The sequence below is a fragment of the Chiloscyllium plagiosum genome, unplaced genomic scaffold (genome assembly GCF_037043375.1).
Source record: "Chiloscyllium plagiosum isolate Xiang-an unplaced genomic scaffold, Cpla_swu_hap1 HiC_scaffold_35, whole genome shotgun sequence".
Taxonomy (NCBI): domain Eukaryota; kingdom Metazoa; phylum Chordata; class Chondrichthyes; order Orectolobiformes; family Hemiscylliidae; genus Chiloscyllium; species Chiloscyllium plagiosum.
In genome coordinates this window covers 3,292,535-3,317,502 of record NW_028270173.1, presented here as the reverse complement: position 1 = coordinate 3,317,502, position 24,968 = coordinate 3,292,535, and the positions used below count along the sequence as shown (strand labels likewise).

Genomic DNA, 24,968 nt, shown 5'->3' with positions numbered 1-24,968 from the left:
CAATCAGCATGGCTTTGTGAGGGGCAGGTCATACGTCACAAATCTTATTGAGTTCTTTGAGGAGGTGACAAGACAGGTCAATGAAGATCAAGCAATGGATGTGGTGTATGTGAACTTCAGTAAGGCATTTAATAAGGTTCCCCATGGTAGGCTCATTCATAAAGTTAGGAGGTATGGGATACGGAGATTTGGTTATCTGGATTCAGATTTGGCTGGCTGACAGAAGGTAGAAAATGGTTGTAGATGGAAAGTATTCTGCCATAAGACCATAAGACATAGGAGCGGAAGTAAGGCCATTCGGCCCATCGAGTCCACTCCGCCATTCAATCATGGTTGATTGGCATTTCAACTCCACTTGCCCACATTCTCCCCTTAGCCCTTAATTCCTTGTGACATCAAGAATTTATCAATTTCTGCCTTGAAGACATTTAGCGTCCCAGCCTCCACTGTACTCTGCGGCAATGAATTCCACAGGCCCACCACTCTCTGGCTGAAGAAATGTCTCCGCATTTCTGTTCTGAATTTACCCCCTCTAATTCTAAGGCTGTGTCCATGGGTCCTAGTCTCCTCACCTAACGGAAACAATTTCCTAGCGTCCACCCTCTCCAAGCCATGTATTATCTTGTAAGTTTCTATTATATCTCCCCTTAATCTTCTAAACTCCAATGAATACAATCCCAGGATCCTCAGCCGTTCCTCATATGTTAGACCTACCATTCCAGGGATCATCCGTGTGAATCTCCGCTGGACCCGCTCCAGTGCCAGTATGTCCTTCCTGAGGTGTGGGGACCAAAACTGGACACAGTACTCCAAATGGGGCCTAACCAGAGCTTTATAAAGTCTCAGTAGCACAACGCTGCTTTTATATTCCAACCCTCTTGAGATAATTGACAACATTGCATTCGCTTTCTTAATCACGGACTCAACCTGCATGTTTACCTTTAGAGAATCCTCAACTAGCACTCCCAGATCCCTCTGTACTTTGGCTTTACGAATTTTCTCACCGTTTAGAAAGTAGTCCATGCTTGTATTCTTTTTTCCAAAGTGCAAGACCTCGCATTTGCTCACATTGAATTCCATCAGCCATTTCCTGGACCACTCTTCCAAACTGTCTAGATCTTTCTGCAGCCTCCCCACTTCCTCAGTACTACCTGCCTGTCCACCTAACTTTGTATCATTGGCAAACTTCGCTAGAATGCCCCCAGTCCCTTCATCCAGATCATTAATATATAACGTGAACAGCTGTGCCCCAACACTGAACCCTGCGGGACACCACTTGTCACCGGCTGCCATTCGAAAAAGAACCTTTTATCCCAACTCTCTGCCTTCTGTCAGACAGCCAATCCTCAATCCATACCAGTAGCTCACCTCGAACACCATGGGCCCTCACCTTGCTCAGCAGCCACCCATGTGGCACCTTATGAAAGGCCTTTTGGAAGTCTAGCTAGACCACATCCACTGAGTTTCCCTGGTCTAACCTACTTGTCACCTCTTCAAAGAACTCCAACAGGTTTGTCAGGCACGACCTCCCCTTACTAAATCCATGTTGACTTGTTCTAATCCAACCCTGCTCTTCCAAGAATTTAGAAACCTCATCCTTAATGGTGGATTCTAGAATTTTACCAACAACCGAGGTTAGGCTAATTGGCATATAATTTTCCATCTTTTGCCTTGATCCTTTATTGAACAAGGGGGTTACAACAGCGATCTTCCAATCATCCGGGACTTTCCCTGATTCCAATGACTTTTGAAAGATCTCAACCAACGCCTCCGCTATTTCCTCAGAACTCTAGGATGTAGCCCATCGGGGCCAGGAGATTTATCAATTTTCAGACCTTTTAGCTTTTCTCGCACTTTCTCTTTTGTAATAGCAACCATACTCAACTCAGCCCCCTGACTCCCTTTAATTGTTGGGATATTACTCATGTCTTCCACTGTGAAGACTGAGGCAAAGTACTTATTAAGTTCTCCTGCTATTTCCTTATCTCCCATCACTAGGCTTCCAGCATCAGTTTGAAATGGCCCAATGTCTACTCTTGCCTGTCGTTTGTTTCTTATGTATTGAAAGAAACTTTTACTATCATTTCTAATATTACTGGCCAGCCTACCTTCATATTTGATTCTCTCCTTCCTTATTTCTCTCTTTGTTATCCTCTGTTTGTTTTTGTAGCCTTCCCAATCTTCTGATTTCCCAGTGCTCTTGGCCACTTTATAGGATCTCTCTTTATCTTTGATACATTTCCTGACTTCCTTTGTCAGCCATGGCTGTCTAATCCCTCACCGGATAATCTTTCTCTTCTTGCGGATGAACCTCTGTACAGTGTCCTCAATTTTACCCACAAACTCCTGCCATTTTTGCTCTACTGTCTTCCCTGCTAGGCTCTGCTTCCAATCTATTTTCGTCAGTTCCTCTCTCATGCCCTCATAATTACCTTTATTTAACTGTAACACCATTACATCCGATTTTGCCTTCTCTCTTTCAAACTGCAGACTGAACTCTACCATATTATGATCGCTGCTTCCTAAGTGTTCCCTCACTTTAAGATGTTTTATAAAGTATGGTTCATTACATAGCACTAGGTCCAGAATAGCCTGCTCCCTTGTGGGCTCCATGACAAGCTGTTCCAAAAAGCCATCCTGTAAGCGTTCCATGAATTCCCTTTCTTTGCATCCACTGGCAACATTATTTACCCAGTCCACCTGCATATTGAAGTCTCCCATGATCACCATGATCTTGCCTTTCTGACATGCCTTCCCTATTTCCCGGTACATGTTGCGCCCCTGGTCCTGACCACTGTTAGGAGGTCTGTACATAACTCCCATTATGGTTTTTTTGCCTTTGTGGTTCCTCAATTCCACCCACACAGACTCCACTTCATCCGACACTATGTCATTCAGTGCCATAGATTTAATTTTGTTCTTAACTAACAAGGCAACCCCGCCCCCTCTGCCCACCTCCCTGTCTTTTCAATAAGTTGAAAACCCTTGGATGTTTAACTGCCAGTCCTGACCCCCCTGTAACCATGTCTCTGTGATGCCTACCACATCATAATCATTCACGATGATCTGTGCCATTAGTTCGTCTGCTTTGTTACGAATGCTACGAGCATTCAGGTAAAGTGCCTTAATGCTAACTTTCTTATCATTAGAGATATTGGAAGTCCTAAGTTATGATGTCCTACGATGTCCTAAGTTATCCTTCCTTTTTGCTGCATTCCCAGTCTGTCTCAAGTTTAAATCTACCTGGAGGTCAGTGTTGAGTGGTGTCCTGCAGAGCTCTGTTCTTGAGCCTCTGCTCTTTGTAGTTTTTATAAATGACTTGGATAAGGAGGTTGAGGGGTGGGTTAGTAAATTTGCAGATGACACAAAGGTTGGAGGTGCCGTTGATATAGAGGGTTATTGCAGGCTGCTGTGCGACATAGACAGGATGCAGAGCTGGGCTGAGAAATGGCAGATGGAGTTCAACCTGGATAAATACGAAGTGATGCATATGGGAAGGTTGAACTTGAACGCTGAATATAGGAGGAGGAACAGAGGGATCTTAGTGTTCATGTACATAGATCCCTCGAAGTTACCAGCCAAGTGGATAGGGTTGTTAAGAAAGCAAATGGTGTTTTGGCTTTCATTAGCAGGAGGATTGAGTTTAAGACCCGTGAGGTTTTGCTGCAGGTCTACAAGTCCCCAGTGAGACCACACTTGGAATATTGTGTCCAGTTCTGGTTTCCCTACTATAGGAAAGATACAGAGACTTTGGAGAGGGTGCAAAGAAGGTTTACCAGGATGCTGGCTGGACTGGAGGGCTTGTCTTATAAAGAAAGGTTGACTAAGTTCGGACTTTTCTGTCTGGACAAAAGGAGGAAGTGAGGTGACCTGATCGAGGTAATACAAGGTAATGAGATGCATGGATAGAGTCAATAGCTAGAGACTTTTCCCCAGGGCAGGATTGACTGGCAAGAGGGGTCATAGTTTTATGATATTAAGAGGAAGGTGTAGAGGAGATGTCGGAGGTAAATTCTTTACGCAGAAAATTGTGAATGTATGATTTGCGTTCGCAGTGGTGGTGGTGGAAGCAGAGTCATTAGAGACATTAAGTGACTGCTGGACTTGCACATGGATAGCAGTGAATTGAGGGGTGCGTAGGTTCTGTTATTTTATTTTACATTAGAATTAAACTTTGGCACATCATCGTGGGCCGAAGGGCCTGTTCTGTGCTGTACTTTCCTTAGTTCTATGTTCTATATTCTAAAAGCCTGTGAGCAGCAGTGTTCCACAGGGACTGGTGCAGAATCCACTTTTTGTTTGTCATTTATATGAAGTTTAGATAAGAATATAGAAGGCATAGGTAGTAAGTTTGCAAATGACACCAATAGTGGTGGTGTAGTGAGCAGTGAAGAAGGTTATGTAGAACGTAGAACAATACAGCGCAGAACAAGCCCTTTGGCCCTCGATGTTGCACCGACCTGTGAACTATCCTCAGCTTGTCCCCTACACTATCCCATCATCAACCATGTGCTTATCTAAGGATTGTTTAAATCTCCCTAATGAGGCTGAGATGATTACATTAACAGGTAGGGCATTCCACACCCTTACCACTCTCTGCGTAAAGAACCTGCCTCTGACATCTGTCTTAAATCTATCACTAACTATCTAAGATTACAAAGAGATCTTGATCAGTTGTGTCAATGGGTTGGAGAGTGGCAGAGGGAGTTTAGTTTGGATCAATGTGAGGTATCCCATTTTGGTAAAACAAACAAGGGTAAGACTTGTTCAGTTAAAAGTAGGGCCTTGGGTAGTGTTGTAGAACGGAGAGACTTAGGGGTTCATATAAATAATTTTTTGAAGATTGCACATCGTAAACAGGGTGGTTAAAAAGGTATTCAGCATGCTTTCCTTCATTGCGCAGACCTTTGAGTATGGGAGTTGGAATGTCATGTTGAGGTTGTACAAGACATTAGTAAGACCTTTTCTGTAGTACTGTGTTCAATTCTGATCTCCCAGGTATAGGAAGAACATCATCAAATTGGAGAGGGTACAAAAGAGATTTAGCTGGATGTTGTCAGAATGGACGTTTTGAGTTATAAAAATAACCTAGGACTTTTTTCGCTGGAGCATAGGCAGTTGAGGGTGACTTTATGGAGTTTTCTAAAATTATGAGGGGTATATATAAGGTGAATGGCAATTGTCTTTTCTCTAGGGTTTGGGATTTCAAGCCTAGGGCATATTTTTAAAGTGGGAGGAGAAAGATTTTAAAAAGACATGAGGGGAAATTTTTTTAACGCAGACAGCAGTTCATGTAGAGTCATAAAGATGTACAGCATGGAAACAGACCCTTCGGTCCAACCCGTCCATGCAGACTAGATATCCAACCCAATCTAGTCCCACCTGCCAGCACCTGGCCCATATCCCTCCAAACCCTTCCTATTCGTATACCCATCCAAATGCCTCTCAAACGTTGCAATTGTACTAGCATCCACCACATCCTCTGGCAGCTCATTCCATATACATACTACCCACTGCGTGAAAAGGTTGCCCCTTAGGTCTCTTTTATATCTTTCCCCTCTCACCCTAAACCTATGCCCTTCTAGTTCTGGACTCCCCGACCCCAGGGAAAAGACTTTGTCTATTTATCCTATCTATGCTCCTCATAATTTTGTAAACCTCTATAAGGTCACTCCTCAGCCTCCGATGCTCCAGGGAAAACAGCCCCAGCCTGGTCAGGCTCTCCCTGTAGCTCAAATCCTCCAACCCTGGCAACATCCTTGTAAATCTTTTCTGAACCCTTTCAAGTTTCACAACATCTGTCCGATGGGAAGGAGACCAGAATTGCACATAATATTCCAACAGTGGCCTAACCAATGTCCTGTATAGCCGCAACATGACCTCCCAACTCCTGTACTCAATACTCTGACCAATAAAGGAAAGCATACCAAACGCCGCCTTCACTATCCTATCTACCTGCAACTCCACTTTCAAGGAGCTATGAACCTGCACTCCAAGGTCTCTTTGTTCAGCAACACTCCCTAGGACCTTACCATTAAGTGTATAAGTCCTGCTAAGATTTGCTTTTCCAAAATGCAAACCTTGCATTTATCTGAATTAATCTCCATTTGCCACTTCTCAGCCCATTGGCCCATCTGGTCCAGATCCTGTTGTAATCTGAGGTAACCCTCTTCGCTGTCCACTACACCTCCAATTGTGTGGAATAAATTTCCAGAGGAAGCAGTTGATGCAGGTACAGTTACAATGTTTAGAAAACATTTGGATAAATAGATGAATAAGAAATATTTGAAAGGATATGGGCCAACTGCAGGCAGGTGGGACTAGTTTAGTTTAGGATTATGGTTGGCGTGAACTGGTTGGACTGAAGTGCTGTGTGACATTATGACTTCTATTGGTGTTCTTTGGACAATCAGCATATCTTGTGAATGTATTGTACTTAGATTTCCAGAAGGTTAGAGGTCACATGACACCAGGTTATAGTCCAACAGGTTTATTTGAAATTACAAGCTTTCGGAGCACAGCCCCTTTATCAGGTGAAATGAGTTTCAGAGGGAGATTGATAACTAGCCACATCAAAGGTGATTATGGAAAACAATACCTTACACATGGGGGATAACATGTTAGCATGCATCGAAGATTAGTTGGCTTGCAGCAGGCATAATTGTAATTTTTGATTTCCAAGATGTAACAAGTGGTTTGTCAAAGGGATCAGTGTTGGTGCTTCAACATTTTGCAATTTATATAGATGACTTGAATGAAAAGGCATAAGGATATGAGTCAGCCATTTAGAAATTCCTCAAAAAATTCAAAAAGATCATTAGTAATCTGTCCCAGGCCTCAACACCTCTTTCGTCCCTTTTGTAGAGCCCTCACCTCCCTGATACTTCCAAAAATCTGTCTATCTATTGGATACTTGCATTGATGTAGTCTGCACAACTCTCACAATATTTGTCTTCTTAATTACTTGCTGCATCTGTATGCTACGTTTTCTGTTTCATGCACAACGGATCCATCTATGCTGCACTTTTTAGAAGCCTCTTTCTATTTGGCCAATAGTCTGTCTTTTGTTTCTTCATACAAAAGAGCATGGCCTCACACTTTTCCACATTAAAATTCATTTGCCAGGTTTTTGCCTAAGCATTCAATCAATAGACAATAGACAATAGATGCAGGAGTAGGCCATTCTGTCCTTCGAGCCTGCACCACCATTCAATATGATCATGGCTGATCATCCTTAATCAGTATCCTGTTCCTGCCTTATTTCCATAACCCCTGATTCCACTATCCTTGAGAGCTCTATCCAACTCATTCTTTAATGAATCCAGAGACTGAGCCTCCACTGTCCTCTGGGGTAGAGCATTCCACACACCCACCACTCTCTGGGTGAAGAAGTTTCTCCTCATCTCTGTCCTAAATGGTCTACCCCGTATTTTTAAGCTGTGTCCTCTGGTTCGGCACTCACCCATCAGCGGAAACATATTTCCTGCTTCCAGAGTGTCCAACCCTTTAATAATCTTATATGTCTCAATCAGATCCCCTCTCAGTCTTCTAAACTCAAGGGGATACAAGCCCAGTCACTCCAGTCTTTCAGCGTAAGGTAGTTCCGCCATTCCAGGAATTGACCTCGTGAACCTACGCTGCACTCCCTCAATAGCTAGAATGTCTTTCCTCAAATTTAGAGACCAGATCTGCACACAATACTCCAGATGTGGTGTCACCAGGGCCCTGTACAGCTGCAGAAGAACCTCTTTGCTTCTATACTCAATCCCTCTTGTTATGAAAGCCAGCATGCTATTAGCCTTCTTCACTACCTGCTGTACCTGCATGCTTACCTTCATTGACTGGTGTACAAAAACACCCAGATCTCTTTGTACTGCCCCTTTATCTAAATTGATTCCATTTAGGTAGTAATCTGCCTTCCTGTTCTTGCCACTAAAGTGGATAACCATACATTTATCCACATTAAACTGCATCTGCCATGCATCTGACCACTCACCTAACCTGTCCAGGTCACCCTGTAATCTCCTAACATCCTCCTCACATTTCACCCTGCCACCTAGCTTAGTATCATTAGCAAATTCGCTAATGTTATTACTAATACCATCTTCTATATCATTAATATATATTGTAAAAAGCTGCGGTCCCAGCACTGATCCCTGCGGTACCCCACTGGTCACTGCCTGCCATTCCGAAATGGAGCTGTTTATCACTACTCTTTGTTTCCTGTCAGCCAACCAACTTTCAATCCAAGTTAGTACTTTGCCCCCAATACCATGCGCCCTATATAATCTCTCTATATCTCATTTCAGATTCCTTACGTTCTCATCACAATATGCGTCCCCACCTACTTTTGTATCGTCAGCAAATCTGGACAAATTTGGGACAGAAGATATGATTGCCAAATTTGTTGATGACACTAAGATGTGTCAGAAAGAAAGTTGTGATGAGGACAAAAGGATGCTATGAGGAGATATAGATGGGTTAAATAGTAAGGAAACTGCACAGGGTGGAGACCTGGAGAATGATTCCTTTTGGTGGGCGGGGGTGAACACTAGCTAGGGATCATAGTTTAAAAACAAGAGAAATTAGAATAATTTTCTCTGAGGTTTGTTAAGAATGGATAATTCTCTTCCTCATCTTGGAAACTGGAAAATAAATTATGCTGGCTGCTCGCCAACTAATCCTCGATGCATCCCAACATGTTATCCCCTATATCATAAGGTTTTGTTTTCCGAAATCACGTCTGATGTGCCTTTAACTTCATTCAAGACTGAGTTAGATTTTTGAGGGATAATGGTTATGGAGAAGTGATAGGAAAATGAACTATGATCACAATCAGATAAGCCGTTATTCCCTCAATGATGGAGCAGGCTCAAAAAGCCAAATGGGTAACTCCTGATCCTATGTTGCTGTGGAAGTTGGCTGCTGTCATATGATCAATTGAGTTTTCTTTCTTCTTCACCAATAGGTGCTCAATCAATATTCTATCATCATCGTTTTTCTTCGTGATTAAGCCTTCAATTAGTTTGTTGGCAGACAATATAAGTTGCACTGCTTCATTAATAGATTGATGGGATTCAGAAGACATAGTTCGCACTTTTAAGCGGAATACATGCTTGTCTGTCACTAGGGAACAGCTGGACAGAGTCAAAGAGTCATACAGCATGGAAACAGACCCTTTGATTGCACTTGTCCATGCTGACCAAGTTTCCAAAACTAAGCTAACCTCAGTTGCCTGCAGTCATAGTCAAAATTACTTTTAATTCATTCTCGGGATTTGGGCATTTCTGGCTGGACCAATATTTATTGCCCATCCCTAATTACCCAGAGGGCAGTTAAGAATCAAACACATCGCTGTGGGTTTGGAGTCACATGTAGGCGAGACCATGTAAAGATGGCAGTTTCCTTCCCTGAAGGACATCAATGAACCAGTTGGGTTTTTCCAACAACTGACAATGGATTCGTGGTCATCATTAGCCTCTTAATTCCAGATTTTTATTGAATTCAAATTCTCCCATCTGCCATTATAGGATTTAGACCTAGGTCCCCAGAGAATTACATGTGTTTCTAGATTAACATTCCAGTGATAATACCACTAGGTCATCACCTCTCTGATTGTCCACTCCTAGATGTCCTTTGAGTAGTGTAGTCAGCTAGGATTAGGGAGCTTATAATAGATGAATTTGGTATGACATTTTGATTAACAAACTTGCATGTGATCACAGAGAGTCAAATGGTAGAGGTAGGGGAAGCATACAGACGAACGATTTTTCATCTCAGTCTGAATTTTTAGATTAGGTTGGGAATTACTTCGGCAGTAAGTTTCGGTTCAATGTTTCCATTTTCACACTGATGATGGGTTAAGATGCTAATGTTTAGAAGAAGGAAGATGCCAATGGATAAAAAGCTGATGATAGAATATTGTGTTAGAGGCTTTAACTCCAGCAAGTCTGATTATTATTCATTGGAGTATTTATCCTAATAGAGGTGTTGTCCACGCCACTGATTATCCAAGATCCAGCCTACATTGCCAAGCAAGTTCAACTCAGCTGCATTGTCCGAAATGGAAGACCAAACCAGCTCTTATGGTTGAAGGAGGACAAACCAATTATGAACAGTTCACTGTACAACCTGGCATCTGACAACAGCACACTAACTATTACCAATGTGGCAAATGTACATTGTGGCTTTTACACATGCACAGTCACGAACGACATCAGCCAACGGAACATTTCGCACTTTCTCCTTGCCCATGGTAGGTTTTCAAGCAATCTGGTAGTTCTGTTGGATTATAGAATAGAGGGTTTTGGTAAATGTATGACTGAATATTCATTTTGCAACAGTAATGGGACTGTTACCAGGTACATTCAAGTTACCTGTGTCATACTTATTGGTAAAATCAGATCAGTCATGATCTTATTGAATGGCTGAGTGGCCAGCTACTCATATGTTCATGCACATCACTGTGCAGTGGTGAGGCAGAGCTGAGGACAAATCAAGCCTGTCCAGTTTCTGAACTGTTGTGTTATGTACAAAGCTCCAAATATAAAAAGAAATGACAGACAGTTCACACTCCATGGGAAATCAATAGACAAAGTCACCATCGTGAAATCTAGATATCAGAAAATTACCTACAAATTATAGATTCATAAATGATTAAAGTTTCTACAAGGCAATATCCCTGTCCTTTCCAAAAGGGTTCACCTTTAAGGACTGTGTGTGATTTGTGTGTGTATAATGTTGTGACTCTGTCAGGCAGTTAATCTACCATGGGTCTGCAAGTTGATTTGCTTGAATGTTTGCTTCATAACTTACAATGTGTGTTACTGTGCTGAATAAACGAGCTCACAGAGCTAATTAACCCCCGATGAGCAATTGATAATCAATTCATTATTATTAACATTACATATGCCATTTCACACCCTCTGTATTACAGACGTAGCTACTCACTCAGTACCAACTACAGACAGACCTCAGAAGTCAGGTGGAAGTGAAAATAATTAAACTTTTAACAGTCTGAGAGATCTCTCATTCATATACACTTGATACAAAAATTAAAAATAACATTCTCATTCATGAAACCCATTCAAAGATTTTAAATCCTCGAACATGATCAGTCTGTTACAGATATAAACTACTCAGGAACATCAAATGTAACCCTTTAGTAACCATTTAAAATTGCTAATCAAAATGTGAATTCTGCACTCATCTCCATCTTCATTCCTGCTGTAAATAACTGGCTTTTGAAACTTAAACAAGCATTTGTAATTGCTCAGCTTTAATAACAGCCATTAAGAAATTTCAACAATGGGAATTCTGTTGAAACTGAAGGAACTTTCTATTTGTTTTAAGTTGCATCAAATGACCTGTCAAGCAATGTTCTCTAGCAGCCCATGTTGAACTCAACATTAATCTCAAATGGCCTTGTTTACTTTCAATTTCTCACTTGTATGCCTCATGCACTGTCCATTTTCCCCTGGCAACACAATTGGGAGCTGCCAGATTTTGCGGCAGGACTTCTGCATTTAGAGCCCACCAATGTTTTTAAAGGCACAGGGGATTTATTAGATTAGATTCACTTACAGTATGGAAACAGGCCCTTTGGCCTAACAGGTCCACACTGACACTCCAAAGAGTAACCCACCCAGACCCATTCCCCTACACTATATTTTACCGCTGACTAATGCACCTAACACTACGGGCAATTTAGCATGGCCAGTTCACCTGACCTGCACATCTTTGGACTGTGGGAGGAAACCAGAGCACCCGGAGGAAACCCATGCAGCCATGGGGAGAATCACCCAAGGCTGGAATTGAACCTGGGTCCCTGGTGCAGTGAGGCAGCAGTGCTGATCACGGAGCCACCGTGCTGCCCTAACCCTATTTATTTATTAAATCCAGGATTACACTGTTTCTTATTAACCACTTGCTCAGGTTGCGCTGCTGTTATCCATGATTTATAAACCTTTACTCTCAGGTCTCTCTCTGCTTTATCCTCTTCAGAATTGCACTTTTAATTTTATATTGCCTGCCCTTGTGCTTCTTTGTGAAAAGTATCACTTCACACTTTGTGTCATTTTTAAAGTTTAACCATGGAATGTGAGAATTGCTGGCAAGGCCAGTATTTTTTGCTCATCTCTGATTGTCTTTGAGGCCACTTCCTGGAACTGCAGCAAACACAACAGTTTGATACAATTCAGTGAAGTGACTTGCTAGGCCAATTCTGAGGGCAGTTAAAAAGACAGTCACCTTGCAGTGGGTCTGGAGACCAGACCAGGTAAAGATGATGCATTTCTTCCCTCAATGGACCTTGGTAATATGGAAAAATGATAAATGATATTGATAAAAATAGCGGGGGAGAGATCGGGAGAGGACGATAAGTAGGGTTTGTGGATGACAGGAAGATTAGCAGGGTGAGGAAAATAATCTTAGGTTGCAGGAGGATATAAACTGATTGATCAGGTGGCAGATCAGTGGCAGATGGAACATAACCCTGAAAATTATGAGGTGATGTGCTCTGGAAAAAGAAACAAGGCACTGGAATACTTAATGAAAGGCAGGACATGAGCTCAAAGGAACAGATGGATCTTGGAGTGCTTATCTGCAGATCCCTGAAGGCAGCAGGACAGGTTAATAAGATAGTTAAGAAGACATACGAGATACATGTCTTTGTCAGTTGTGAACAGGAAGATTATGTTAGAGCTGTACTGAACTTTGATTAGATTTCTTACAGCATTGAAACAGGCCCTTTGGCCCAACAAGTCCACACTGACCCTCTGAAGAGAAGCCCACCCAGACCCATTCCCCTAACCTGTATTTACCCCTGACTAATCCACCTATCACTATGGGCAATTTAGCATGACCATTTCACCTCACCTGCACATCTTTGGTCTGTGGGCGGAAACTGGAGCACCCAGAGGAAACCCACACAGAGACAGGGAGAAAGCGCAAACTCCACACAAACAGTCACCCGAGGTGGGAATGGAACCGGGTCATTAGCGTTGTGAGGCAGCAGTGCTAACCACTGAGCCATCTTGCTGCCCTTTGATCAGGCAACAGCTAGAATATTGTTTACAAATCAGGCCACCACACTGTAAGAAGGATCTGATAGCATTGGAGAGAATGCAGAAGGGATTCATAAGAATGTTGTCCGGAGTGGAGCATTTAAGCTATGATGAGAGGCTGGTTAAGCAGCTGTACCCATTGGTCGAAGAGTCAGTAACGAGGGAGTATAAGGATGGGCAATAAATGCTGGCTCAGACATTCACATTCAACAAATGAACAATTGAACTGTGTGTGTACATGCTTGTACAATAAGCCTGATTTTGATCATCTTTTATTGTATCTTGATCTGATCTCATCTAGATCTATTTCTAGTGTACAGTCAGTTCTGCTATAATGCAGTAGTTCCGTTCTCATGCAATCCCAAGTTAGAAGAAAATGGCATAATAGCAGCAGCATTTAAACTAATGGGGCCAGATTTGTGTTGTAACCAATACACGCTTTAAAAGTTTGCAGTTTAGAAACAGTGTCCCCAAATCATCATTTGCATTACAGCAAATTTGCATTAATGATGCACGCGTTAACAGCAGAACAATCTTTAGCATACCTTTCCCAATCCTTTTACACCTTTGTCTGTTCTAATGTTAATCTTTGTTCCCATCCTACTGCCAAGTTAATTTAAATGCTTTCGAGTAACACTATCAAACTTCTTGAAGTGGAATACTGGTTTTGGCTTTGTCAAGATATAATCTGTCTGGCATATATTTCCTCTGTCTCCCAGAACCAGTTGCAATCTGCTGCTCTTTTGTTAGTGGAAGTCTGCAGGAAGCAGAAGTTTTCAGAAGTGGTATTAGTGTGTGATTTGTACAGATTTTATGCTTGTTTTCCACCATATTTTGGAATTGAAGAAAATTTATTACTCATCTCTGTTTCAGGAATACAGTTTCTCCACAAACGCATTCTTGTTAGCTCTGTTATCGCTCTGGTCAGTACAATGATGTCCTTTGCTGCAGTCTTCTTCATCATTTTTTTCTGCATAGAAAAGTACAAAGGTACTAAATCCATTTTCTCTTTTTGTTCACGCTTCATCTGTTTCAATTTGCACCTTGATAATTTTCAATGTTCCAATATTACTTTATTTAATTTCCGTTTCATTTGTTTGTAATCCATAGGTCAGAAACACCAAACGCAGCTCACTGTTGCTTTTCTATTCATTGAAATGAAGTGCTACATATGTTTGCTAATTTCTTGTATACTGTGTACCTTGGATGCAGGTTGGTACACAGTTTGTCTATTTTAATTTACTTCAGATGCTGAGCTCCTGTTCTTGCCCCATTTCAAGGAGCAGATTTTGTGAACAGTATTGGGCAGTTCCTGATATGTACCTAAGGTTGTTTCCTAAGTGATTATTTCAGATTTCAGGTGCAGGTTAAACATATACAATTGCGCACTGGGATGAGTTTTTCAGTGTGAACACCTGCCGTCAGTTAACAATGCTACAGCTGTGAGTGAGCTGGAAAAGAATTGCATGTTCAAACAGGGAGATGCATCATGGCTATAACCTTTCTGCCCACTCTACTCCCATTGACATAAGACTTGAGAGTATTTCAAAATTAAATTTAGTATATATTTCACGTTACATTGGGTTCACTTTACTTGTTGAGATTAGCTTAATAAGAGGTCTACATTTATGGTCCACCACATGGTTGATGCATATAAATGGTTACAAGGAAGTTAGTAACATTTAAATTACAATCAGAGAGTGCTGGAGAAGCTCAGCAAGCCTGGCAATGTTAATGTTTCAAGTGTAATTTAACTTCCCTTCAAAACTGAAAAAGAGCTGTACGAGGCTTTAACTCAGATTTTCTATCTACAACTACTGCCAAATTTGTTGAAATTTCTCTGACACTTTCTTAATATGGAAATGGCACAGAATTACTCTGTCCTCACAAAGAGTGACGAAGAAGGGCATGTGCCCGAAACGTCGAATCTTCTGTTCCCTAGATGCTGCCTGACCTGCTGTGCTGTTCCAGCAATAAAGTTTCAGCTTTGATCTCCAGCGTCTGCAGACCTCACTTTCTACTCAGTAGCAGCACAACTGACTGAGCTGGTTGGGTCCTAAAGGACATAGCTGCAAGACTTGTTCAGTGGCAAGTGGTGAGGGAACCAACAAGAGGGAAAAGCATACTTGACCTCATCCTTACCAACCTGCCAGCTGCAGGTGCATCTGCCAATGACAATATTGGAGCTTAAAAATGTGTTGCTGGAAAAGTGCAGCAGGTCAGGCAGCATCCAAGGAGAAGGAGAATCGACGTTTATGACCTGCTGCGCTTTTCCAGCAACACATTTTTAAGCTCTAATCTCCAGCATCTGCAGTCCTCACTTTCTCCTAATGACCGTATTGGTGAGAGTGACCACCACACAGTCCTTGTGGAGACAAAGTCCTGTGCTCACATTTGAAGATACTCTCCATTGTGTTGTTTGCTTCACCATGTGCTAAATAGGATAGATTTCAAACAGATTTAGCAACTCAAAACTGCTTAACCATAGGGTGTTGAAGGCTGTCAAAGCAGCAGAACTATGTTCAACTCCATTTGTAATCTCATGGCCCAGCATAACCCCCACTTTACCTTTATGAAGTCAGGTGATCAGTGGAGAGTGCAGGAGGAATTGCCAAACAGTGAATGCTGTGCATAATCGATAGAGCTAAACAATACCACAACTAGTGGATCAGATCTAAGCTTTGTAGGCCTACCACATTCAGTCATACAGTCAGAGAGTTATACAGCACAGAAACAGACCCTTTGGGCCAACTCGTCAATGCCGACCAAATGTCTTAAATTAATCTAGTCCCATTTGCCAGCATTTGGTCCATGTCCCTCTAAATCCTTCCTGTTCATGTACCCATCCAGATGCCTTTTAAATCTTGTAATTGTACCACTCTCCACCTCTTCCTCTGATAGCTCACTCCATGCATGCCCCACCCTCTATGTGAAGCATTTACCCCTTAGGTCCCTTTTAAATCTATCCCCTCTCACCTTAAACCCATGGCCTCTAGTTTTGGACTCTGGGAAAAATACCTCGGCTATTCACTCTATAAATGACCTTCATGATTTTATAAACCTTTTATAAGGTCATCGCTCAGCCTCCTACACTCCAGTGAAAATAGCCCCAGATATTCAGCCTCTCCTTATAGCTCAAATCCTCCAATGCCAGTGACATCTTGTAAGTCTTCAACCCTTTCAAGTTTCACAGCATCTTCCCATACCAGGGAGACCAGAATTGCATATAGTATTCCAAAAGTGGCCTAACAGCCGCCTGTACAGCAGCCGCATCATGATATCCCAACCCCTATGCTCAATACACTGACTAATAATGACAAGCATACCAAACACCTTCTTCACTATCCTGTCTACCTGCAACCCTGGATATTGAAACAACCAACAACAAAAGGACACTCCACAAATATCTCTATCCTCAAAGACAAGGCTGAAGTATTTTCAACACTGGCATTTATCCCCAATGATGCAGAACATTGCTTCAATATGATATTGGGAAGATAACAAATGCTGGCCCAACCAGCAATGCCCACAACCCATGAACAGCTAAAAACAAATGGTTTCTGCAGTCCAGTTAAGACTATACCCAATACTAACGGCTTCCACTGAGATACATGGTGTCAGAAGCAAGGGAAACAATGGCTAAAGTACTGTGTTGAGAGGAGAGCTTACATTGTCATGTACTGGCCCTTATGGTTGATTCAGTTTCAGAAATGCAACATGACTGTAAATGCCACTCAACATTTATTCAGAGACAATCAAACTAGACAAAAGACCATTATTATTAATGGAGAAGGAAGGTCTGCTGTCTTTCTAAAATAGTCCTAACAAGGCTGTATATCATTTGACCTAAATGCCATTCAACATACTTCAGGTGCTACTGAACCATTTGGACACCATTGCTTTTCCTTTCGTAGTCAGTATTGGGATGTGGACATCACTGGCTAGGCCAGTATTCATTATCTATCCCTAATTGCCAAAGGTCAGTTAAGAGTCATCCCTGTTGATGTGGATCTAGAATCACATTGAGGCCAGACCACATAAGGATGGCCGATATCCTTCCCTAAAGAGTATTAGTGAACCAGATGAGTTTTTTTTATGACAATCAGTAGTGGTTAATGGTTAAGTCTGGATTTGTTTTTATTGAATTTAAATTTTAACATCTGCCTTGGTGGGATTTGAGCCCATGTTTCTGCAGCATTAGTTTGAAGCTCTATGTCATTAGTGTAGTAACAGTACACCACGACCTTTCCCACTGGACAAAATAAGCTGTTAAAAGGACCTGAATTTAGTGGTCCAGTGAGGAATTCCACTTAAAGACTCACAGGTTGGGGAAATGATGTTACATTATTGTTTGTTGTATTGGGGAGCAATTAATGTACTCTGAGCTATGAATATATTTGAAAATAACATATTAAAAATATATATGTAAAACTAATTTCACATGGTTTTTCATTGTTGCCTTTCTTTTGCCCTTTTCCAGATATTTCAGTAGCATTTCGAGTGATTTCAGGGATGGTATTTTGCATGGTCTTGGGATTGACTGGCTATATTGTATTCCTTTACCTCCATCCCTACAGGGATGACATAGGTTCATTTTTACTCAGGAAACGTAAGTTTGAACTTCTTCATGCTGGTCTATATGCTAAGTTTGTTTATAAAACTTGAAAGGGCTCAAAACTGAGCCTTAAAGGAAACCATTAAAAGCATTCAACAACCACCAGCCCTGTTTCTTAACATTAAGGCAATTTTATGTTCATACCACACTTTCTCCTTCGTTCCACGCATTGTGATCTTCTTAAAACAGGAGTGTGGTATTTTGTCAAAAAACTTCCAAAAGTGCAGAGGTGCAACATTGACTGCACTGTGTTAATCAACATTCTCAGTTATCCCAAAGATTGGTCAGGTGCACTTATAAAAACAAGAGAGAAAGGAACAGGCCTGTGAACCTGCCCCATCATTTCATGCAATTATAGAACATAGAACAATACAGCGCAGAACAGGCCCTTTAGCCCTCAATTTTGCGCCAACCTGTGAACTAATCTCAGCCCATCACTCTACAGTATCCCATCATCATCATTCAATGCTTATCCAAGGACTGTTTAAATTCCCCTAATGTGGCTGAGTTAACTATGTTGGCAAGCAGAGCATTCCTTGCCCTTACCATTCTCTGAGTAAAGAACCTGCCTTTGACATCTGTCTTAAATCTGTCACCTCTCAATTTGCAGCTATGCCCCCTCGTACAAGCAGATGTCATCATCCTAGGAAAAAGACTCTCACTGTCCACCGTATCTAATCCTCTGATCCTCTTGTATGTCTCTATCAAATCCCCTCTTAGCCTTCTTCTCTCCAATGAGAACAGACCCAAGTCCCTCAGCCTTTCCTCAAAAGACCTTCAGTCCAGACCACATAAGATCCTGGTAAATCTCCTCTGCACCTTTTCCAATACTTCCACATCTTTCCTGTAATGGGACGACCAGAACTGTACACAACACGCGAAGTGAGGCCGCACTAGCATTTTGTATAGTTGCAGCATGATATCATGGCTCCAGAACGCAATCCCTCCACAAATGAAACTTAACACACCATTTGCCTTCTTAACAGCTCTATCAACCTGGATGGCAACTTTCAGGGATCTATGTACATGTACATGGACTCCAAGATCCCTCTGCACATCCATACTACTAAGAATCTTTCCATTGACCAAGTATTCTGCCTTCCTGTTATTCTTCCCAAAGTGAGTCACCTCACATTTATCTGCATTGAACTCCATTTGCCACCTTTCAGCCCAATTCTGCAGTTTATCCAAGTCTCCCTGCAACCTCCAACATTATTCCACACTGTCCACCACTCCACCGACTTTAGTATCATCAGCAAACTTACTAACCCATCCGCTTATGCCTGCGTCCAAGTCGTTTATAAAAATGACAAACAGCAGTGGTCCCAAAACAGATCCTTATGGCACATCACTGGTAACCGGACTCCAGGCTGAATATTTTACATTAACCACCACTTTCAGAAAGCTAGTTTCTAATCTAAACTGCTAAATCACCTTCAATCCCATGCCTCCACATTTTCTCCATTAGCCTACCATGTGGAACCTTATTATACCATGTGTGCCCTTCCCTCATCCACAAGTTTGGCCACCTTCTGAGAAAACTCAATGAGGTTGGTTAGACACGACCTGCCCTTGATAAATCTGTGTTGACTATTTCCAATCAAATTGTTGCTTGCTTGATGATTATAAATCCTATCTCTTCTAATCCTTTCTAAAACTTTTCTTACAACTGACTTAAGGCTCACTGGTCTATAATTACCTGGGTCATCTCTACTGCCCTTCTTGAACAAGGGCACAACATTTGCAATCCTCCAGTCCTCTGGTACTAAACCTGTAGACAGTGAGGACTCAAAGATCAATGCCAAAAGCTTGGCTATCTCCTCCCGAGCTCAGAGAATTCTCAGAAAAATCCCATCTGGCTCAGGGGACTAATCTACTTTCACACCTTCTACAATTGATAACACCCCCTCCTTACTAACCTCAATCCTTTCAAGTCTAATAGCCTGTATCTCAGTCTTCTCCTCTACAATATTCTCCTTTTCCTGAGTGAAAACACTTGAGAAATATTCATTTAACACCTCTCCGATCTCCACAGGATCCACAACTTGCTACTTCTGTCTTTGACAGGCCCTATTCCTACCTGATTCATCCTTTTATTCCTCACCGATCAATAGAACGCTTTCGGGCTTTCCTTTATTCTATTTGCTAAAGACTGTTCATGTCCTCTCCTTGCTCTTCCTAATTCTCTCTTTAAATCCTTCCTAGCTATTCTGTAACTCTCCATCACCTCATTTGAACCACCTTGTCTCATTGTCACATAAGCCTCCATCTTCCACTTAACAAGAGATGCAATTTCTTTAGTAATTCCCTCTTCCTCCCTGCCTGACAGGGACACACCTATCAAGGACATGCAATATCTGTTCCTTAAACCAGCTCCACATTTCGATTGTCCCCATCCCCTGCATTTTGCTACCCCATTCTATGCCTCCGAAGTCTTGCTTAATCACATTATGATTGCCCTTCCCCCATCTATTACTCCTGCGGTGTGCATGTACCTATCCTTTACCATCACTGAACTAAACGTAACCACATTATGGTCACTCTGTCCAAAGTGCTCACCTATCACTTAATCAAACACCTGGCCTGGTTCATTACCAAGTACTACATCCAGTGTGACCTCCCCTTTTATTGGCCCTCCTGCACACATGAGACAAAAACGGATCCATCCAATGCACTAGTGTTATAGCACTTCCCGTCAATGTTGGGGAAGTTAAAGTCCCCCATAATGACCACCCTGATCCTTTCACTCTTGCCCAGAATTGATTTGCCAATCCTCTCCTTCACATCTCTGGAACTCTACGGAGGCCTATAAAAAGATCCCAGCAGTGTGACCTCGCCGCTCCTGTTTCTAAACTCAGCCCATACTACCTCAGTAGAAGAGTTATAGATTCATAGAGATGTACAGCATGGAAACAGACCTTTCAGTCCAACCCGTCCATGCCGACCAAATATCCCAACCCAATCTAGTCCCACCTGCCAGCACCTGGCCCATATCCCTCCAAACCCTTCCTATTCATATACCCATCCAAATGCCTTTTAAATGTTACAATTGTACCAGCCTCCACCACTGGCAGCTCATTCCATGCATGTACCACCCTTTGCGTGAAAAGGTTGCCCCTTAGGTCTCTTTTAAATCTTTCCCCTCTCACCCTAAGCCCATGCCCTCTAGTTCTGGACTCCCCGACGACAAGGAAAAGACTTTGTCTATTTATCCTATCCATGCCTCTCATAATTTTGTAAACCTCTATAAAGTCACCCCTCAACGCTCCAGGGAAAAGAGCCTCAGCCTCTCCCTGTAATGTGAGGTAACCTTCTTCACTGTCCACTACACCTTCAATTTTGGTGTCATCTGCAAACTTGGCACGGTGGCTCAGTGGTTTACACTGCTGCCTCACAGCACCAGGGTCTGAGGTTCAATTCCAATCTCAGGTGACTGTCGGTGTGGACCAAATGCCTTCTTCACTATCCAATCTACCTGCGACTCCACTTTCAAGGAGCTATGAACCTGCACTCCAAGGTCTCTTTGTTCAGCAACACTCCCCAGGACCGTACCATTAAGTGTATACGTCCTGATAAGATTTGTTTTCCCAAAATGCAGCACCTCGCACTTATCTGAATTAATCTCCTTCTGCCACTTCTCAGCCCTTTTGGCCCATCTGATCAAGATCCTGTTGTACTCTGAGGTAACTCTCTTCGCTGTCCACCACATCTCCAAATTTGGTGTCATCTGCAAACTTACTAACTATACCTCTAATGCTTGCATCCAAATCATTAATATCAATGATGAAAAGTAGAGGACCCAGCACTGATCCTTGTGGCACTCCACTGGTCACAGGCATCCAGTCTGAAAAACAACTCTCCACCACCACCCTCTGTCTTCTACCTTTGAGCCAGTTCTATATCCAAATGGCTAGTTCTCCCTGTATTCCGTGAGGTCTAACCTTGCTAACCAGTCTCCCATGGGAAACCTTGTCGAACGTCTTACTGAAGTCCATATAGGTCACATCTAACGTTCCGCCCTCATCAATCCTGTTTGTTACTTCTTCAAAAAACTCAATTAAGTTTGTGAGACATGATTTCTCACGCACAAAGCCATGTTGACTATCCCGAATCAGTCCTTGCCTTTACAAATACATGTACACCCTGTCCCTCAGGGCTCCCTCCAACAACTTGCCCACCACCGAGGTCAGGCTCACTGGTGTACAGTTCCCTGGTTTGTCCTTACCACCCTTCTTAAACAGTGGCACCATGTTAGCCAACCTCCAGTCTTCTGGCACCTCACCTGTGACTATCAATGATACAAATATCTCAGCAAGAGGCCCAGCAATCACTTCCCCAGCTTCCCACAGAGTTCTAGGGTACTCCTGATCATGTCCTGGGGATTTATCCACCTCTGTGTATCAAGACATCCAGCACTTCCTCCTCTGTAATATGGACGTTTTTCTCAAGATGTCACCATCTATTTTCCTACATTCCGTATCTTCCATGTCCTTTTCCACAGTAAATACTGATGCAAAATAAGTCAAAAGGTCTTTCAGCCACTGTTACACCATCCTTGACTAACAAAGCCACACCTCCTCCTCTTTTACCACCTTCCCTGATCTTAATGAAAGATCTAAACCCTGGAACCTGCAACATCCATTCCTGACCCTGCTCTATCCATGTCTCAGAAATGGCCACAGCATCAAGTCCCAGGTACCTATCCATGCTACAAACTCACCTACCTTATTCTGGATACTCCTGGCGTTGAAGTAGACACACTTCAAACCAGCTTGCTGTCTGCCAGCACATTTCTGTGACTGTGAAATCCTGTTCATGTCCTCCTTACTCTAATCCTCCTGTGTACTGGAACTACAACACAAGTTCCCATCTCCCTGCTGAGCTAGTTTAAAACCACCTGAAAAGAACTAGCAAATTTCCCACCCAGGATATTTGTACCCCTCTGGTTCAAATGAAGACAGTCCTGTTTGTAGAGGTCCCCCTTTCCCCAGAACAAGCCCCAATTATCCATAAACCTGAAACCCTTCCTCTTGATTAAATTTTTGCCTCAACTTTCTTGCCTGCTACCATATTTTCCATTCCCTGAGAGGTCAAAACATTGTCTCTCCCAGCCTTAAAGACATTCAAGGAGCACCACAACCCCTAGGTGTACTACAAGGGATCAAAAGCCTTTCAGTGAATCATGTCATTAGTCATAGAGTGTTACAGCATTGAAACAGACCCTTCGATCCAATTAGTCCTCACCAACCAGATATCTTAAATTAATCTCGTCCCATTTGCTAGTATTTGGCCCATATCCTTCTTAACCCTTCCTGTTCATATACCCATCCAGCTGCCTTTTAAATATAATTGTACCAGTCTCCACCACCTCGTCTGACAGCTCATTCCATACTTGAACCACTATGAAAACACAGAATCACAGGTTTTGTATAACTGCAGCATAACACTTGCATCCCTGTACTCCAGCCCTTTAGATATGAAGGCCAGCATTCCATTAGCCTTCTTGACTATTTTCTGCAAATGTTTGTGGCATTTTAAAGAGCTATGCACCTGAATCCCCAAAACCCGCAGAACATTCACCATATTTAACATTGTGCCTTTTGAAAAATACCTTGATCTATCCATGCTCTGTCTGAAATGGTTAACCTCAGACTTACTTATTTTGGAATCCATTTGCCACAGCTTTCCCTATTCACTTAATCTATTGATATGCTGTCATCAACACTGTCTCAATACTGCCCAATTTTGTGTTGTCAACAAGTTTGGAGTATTTATGTTTTATGCCATTATCTTTTGTCATTCTGTCTGCTCAGGAAATAATTTGGTTTTTAGTGCCTGTCACAAGTAAATTGGAAGGGTTGTTATGATCCAGACAGATGAGAATACTGTACTGGTCAGACCCTAAAGAGAAATATGACTTGATAGTCCATATATTTTTTAATTCCTCTTTGTATATCGTGATGGTCAGTCACTGAACATATCCACAAGTAGCTGACAATGTACTTTAACAAAAGAACATCAAAGTTGATCACATAAAAGAAAACCATGAACTTGCTTGCATTTGACACAAATTTGAAACAAATTATTTACAATATCAGAAATTAAAAATCATATTTTTACCCTTAATAGTAACTTTATAGATACTCCTTGTTCAGTTGGAATCACTGTAACTGGTTTCTGAAACTCTCTCTTATTAACGTATGGGTTTTCTGTACCCTCAGTTTTCACCAGATTTCTGGCCAGCCTTCTTACAAGCTGAGCACTTTAGTCTCTATGGTCTAGTATCTACAGACACAGACTCAGTTATTTTTATGGACTGTTTTCTTTAGAAGCTCGGTGCTCAGTGCTCTGGAGATTGGTGTCCAGAGCACTTCTGCTTCTACAGATCTTACTTGTCAGAAAGAACCCTGTAAACTGCCTTTTGTACATTCATAGATTAGATTCACAGATTCATACAACGCAGAATAGGCCCTTCAGCACATTGAGTCTGCATCGACATTATTGTCTCTAAAAGTGGGCTAATCCCAATTTCCTGCATTAAACCTAACCCACATCCTTGAACATAGGAGCAAATTCACCCCCAACATTACCTCCTTGCATTTATACTCTATACCATGACTGATGAAAGCAAGTGCCCCATGTACCTACTTAATTATTCTATTCTCGTGCTCGACCAACTTCAGGGATCTGTAAATAATTACTCCAAGATCCTTTTGTTTCTCTGAGTTACCCAATATTCTGCCTTGCATTAAGTATTCCCTCATCTTGTTTCTTCCTCCATATCCTTGAATGTTATGATATTTGAAGTGCTCGTCCAAATATTTTTAAAGGTTGTAAGGTTTCTGGCCTCCACTACCTTCCCAGGCAGTACACTCCAGATTCTCACCATCCACTGAGTGAAAATTGTTTTTCCCAAATCCCCTCTGAATCTCCTGCCCCTTACCCTGAAACTATGCCCTCTCATGATTGACCCCTCAATCATAGGGAACACCCAGTCTCTATTCACACTGTCCATACCTGTCATAATCTTATACACCTCAATCATGCTTCCCCCCACCCCACTCCATCCCAAACAGTTCTCTCTGCTGTAATAGCTCAATTTCTCCATCTCAGGCAACATCCTGGTGAACCTCTTGTAGTGATTTTGCATCCTTCCTGTAGTGCGGTGACCAGAACTGCACATCATGGCTGACACGGTGGGTCAGTGGTTAGCAGTGCTGTCTCACAGTGCCAGGGACCTGGGTTCAATTCCCATACCGGGCGACTGTGTGCAGTTTGCACATTCTCCC

The 24,968-nt window shown here is 42.2% G+C and overlaps 1 protein-coding gene across 6 annotated transcripts in view; it reads left to right on the top strand.

Annotated features, from left to right (window-relative positions):
• The window catches only part of LOC122541480 (hepatic and glial cell adhesion molecule-like), a 143,064-nt gene that overhangs the window by 64,162 nt on the left and 53,934 nt on the right, over positions 1 to 24,968 (top strand). For 3 of the 6 annotated variants that reach the window (XM_087979114.1, XM_087979113.1, XM_087979112.1), the window contains exons 3-6: positions 9,986 to 10,255; positions 13,938 to 14,054; positions 14,175 to 14,276; positions 17,545 to 17,673. In XM_087979114.1, the coding sequence (XP_087835240.1) occupies positions 9,986 to 10,255; positions 13,938 to 14,054; positions 14,175 to 14,276; positions 17,545 to 17,673 (618 nt within the window). The remainder of the gene's footprint in view (positions 1 to 9,985; positions 10,256 to 13,937; positions 14,055 to 14,174; positions 14,277 to 17,544; positions 17,674 to 24,968) is intronic. The other 3 variants (XM_087979117.1, XM_087979115.1, XM_087979116.1) reach the window with 3 other exon arrangements.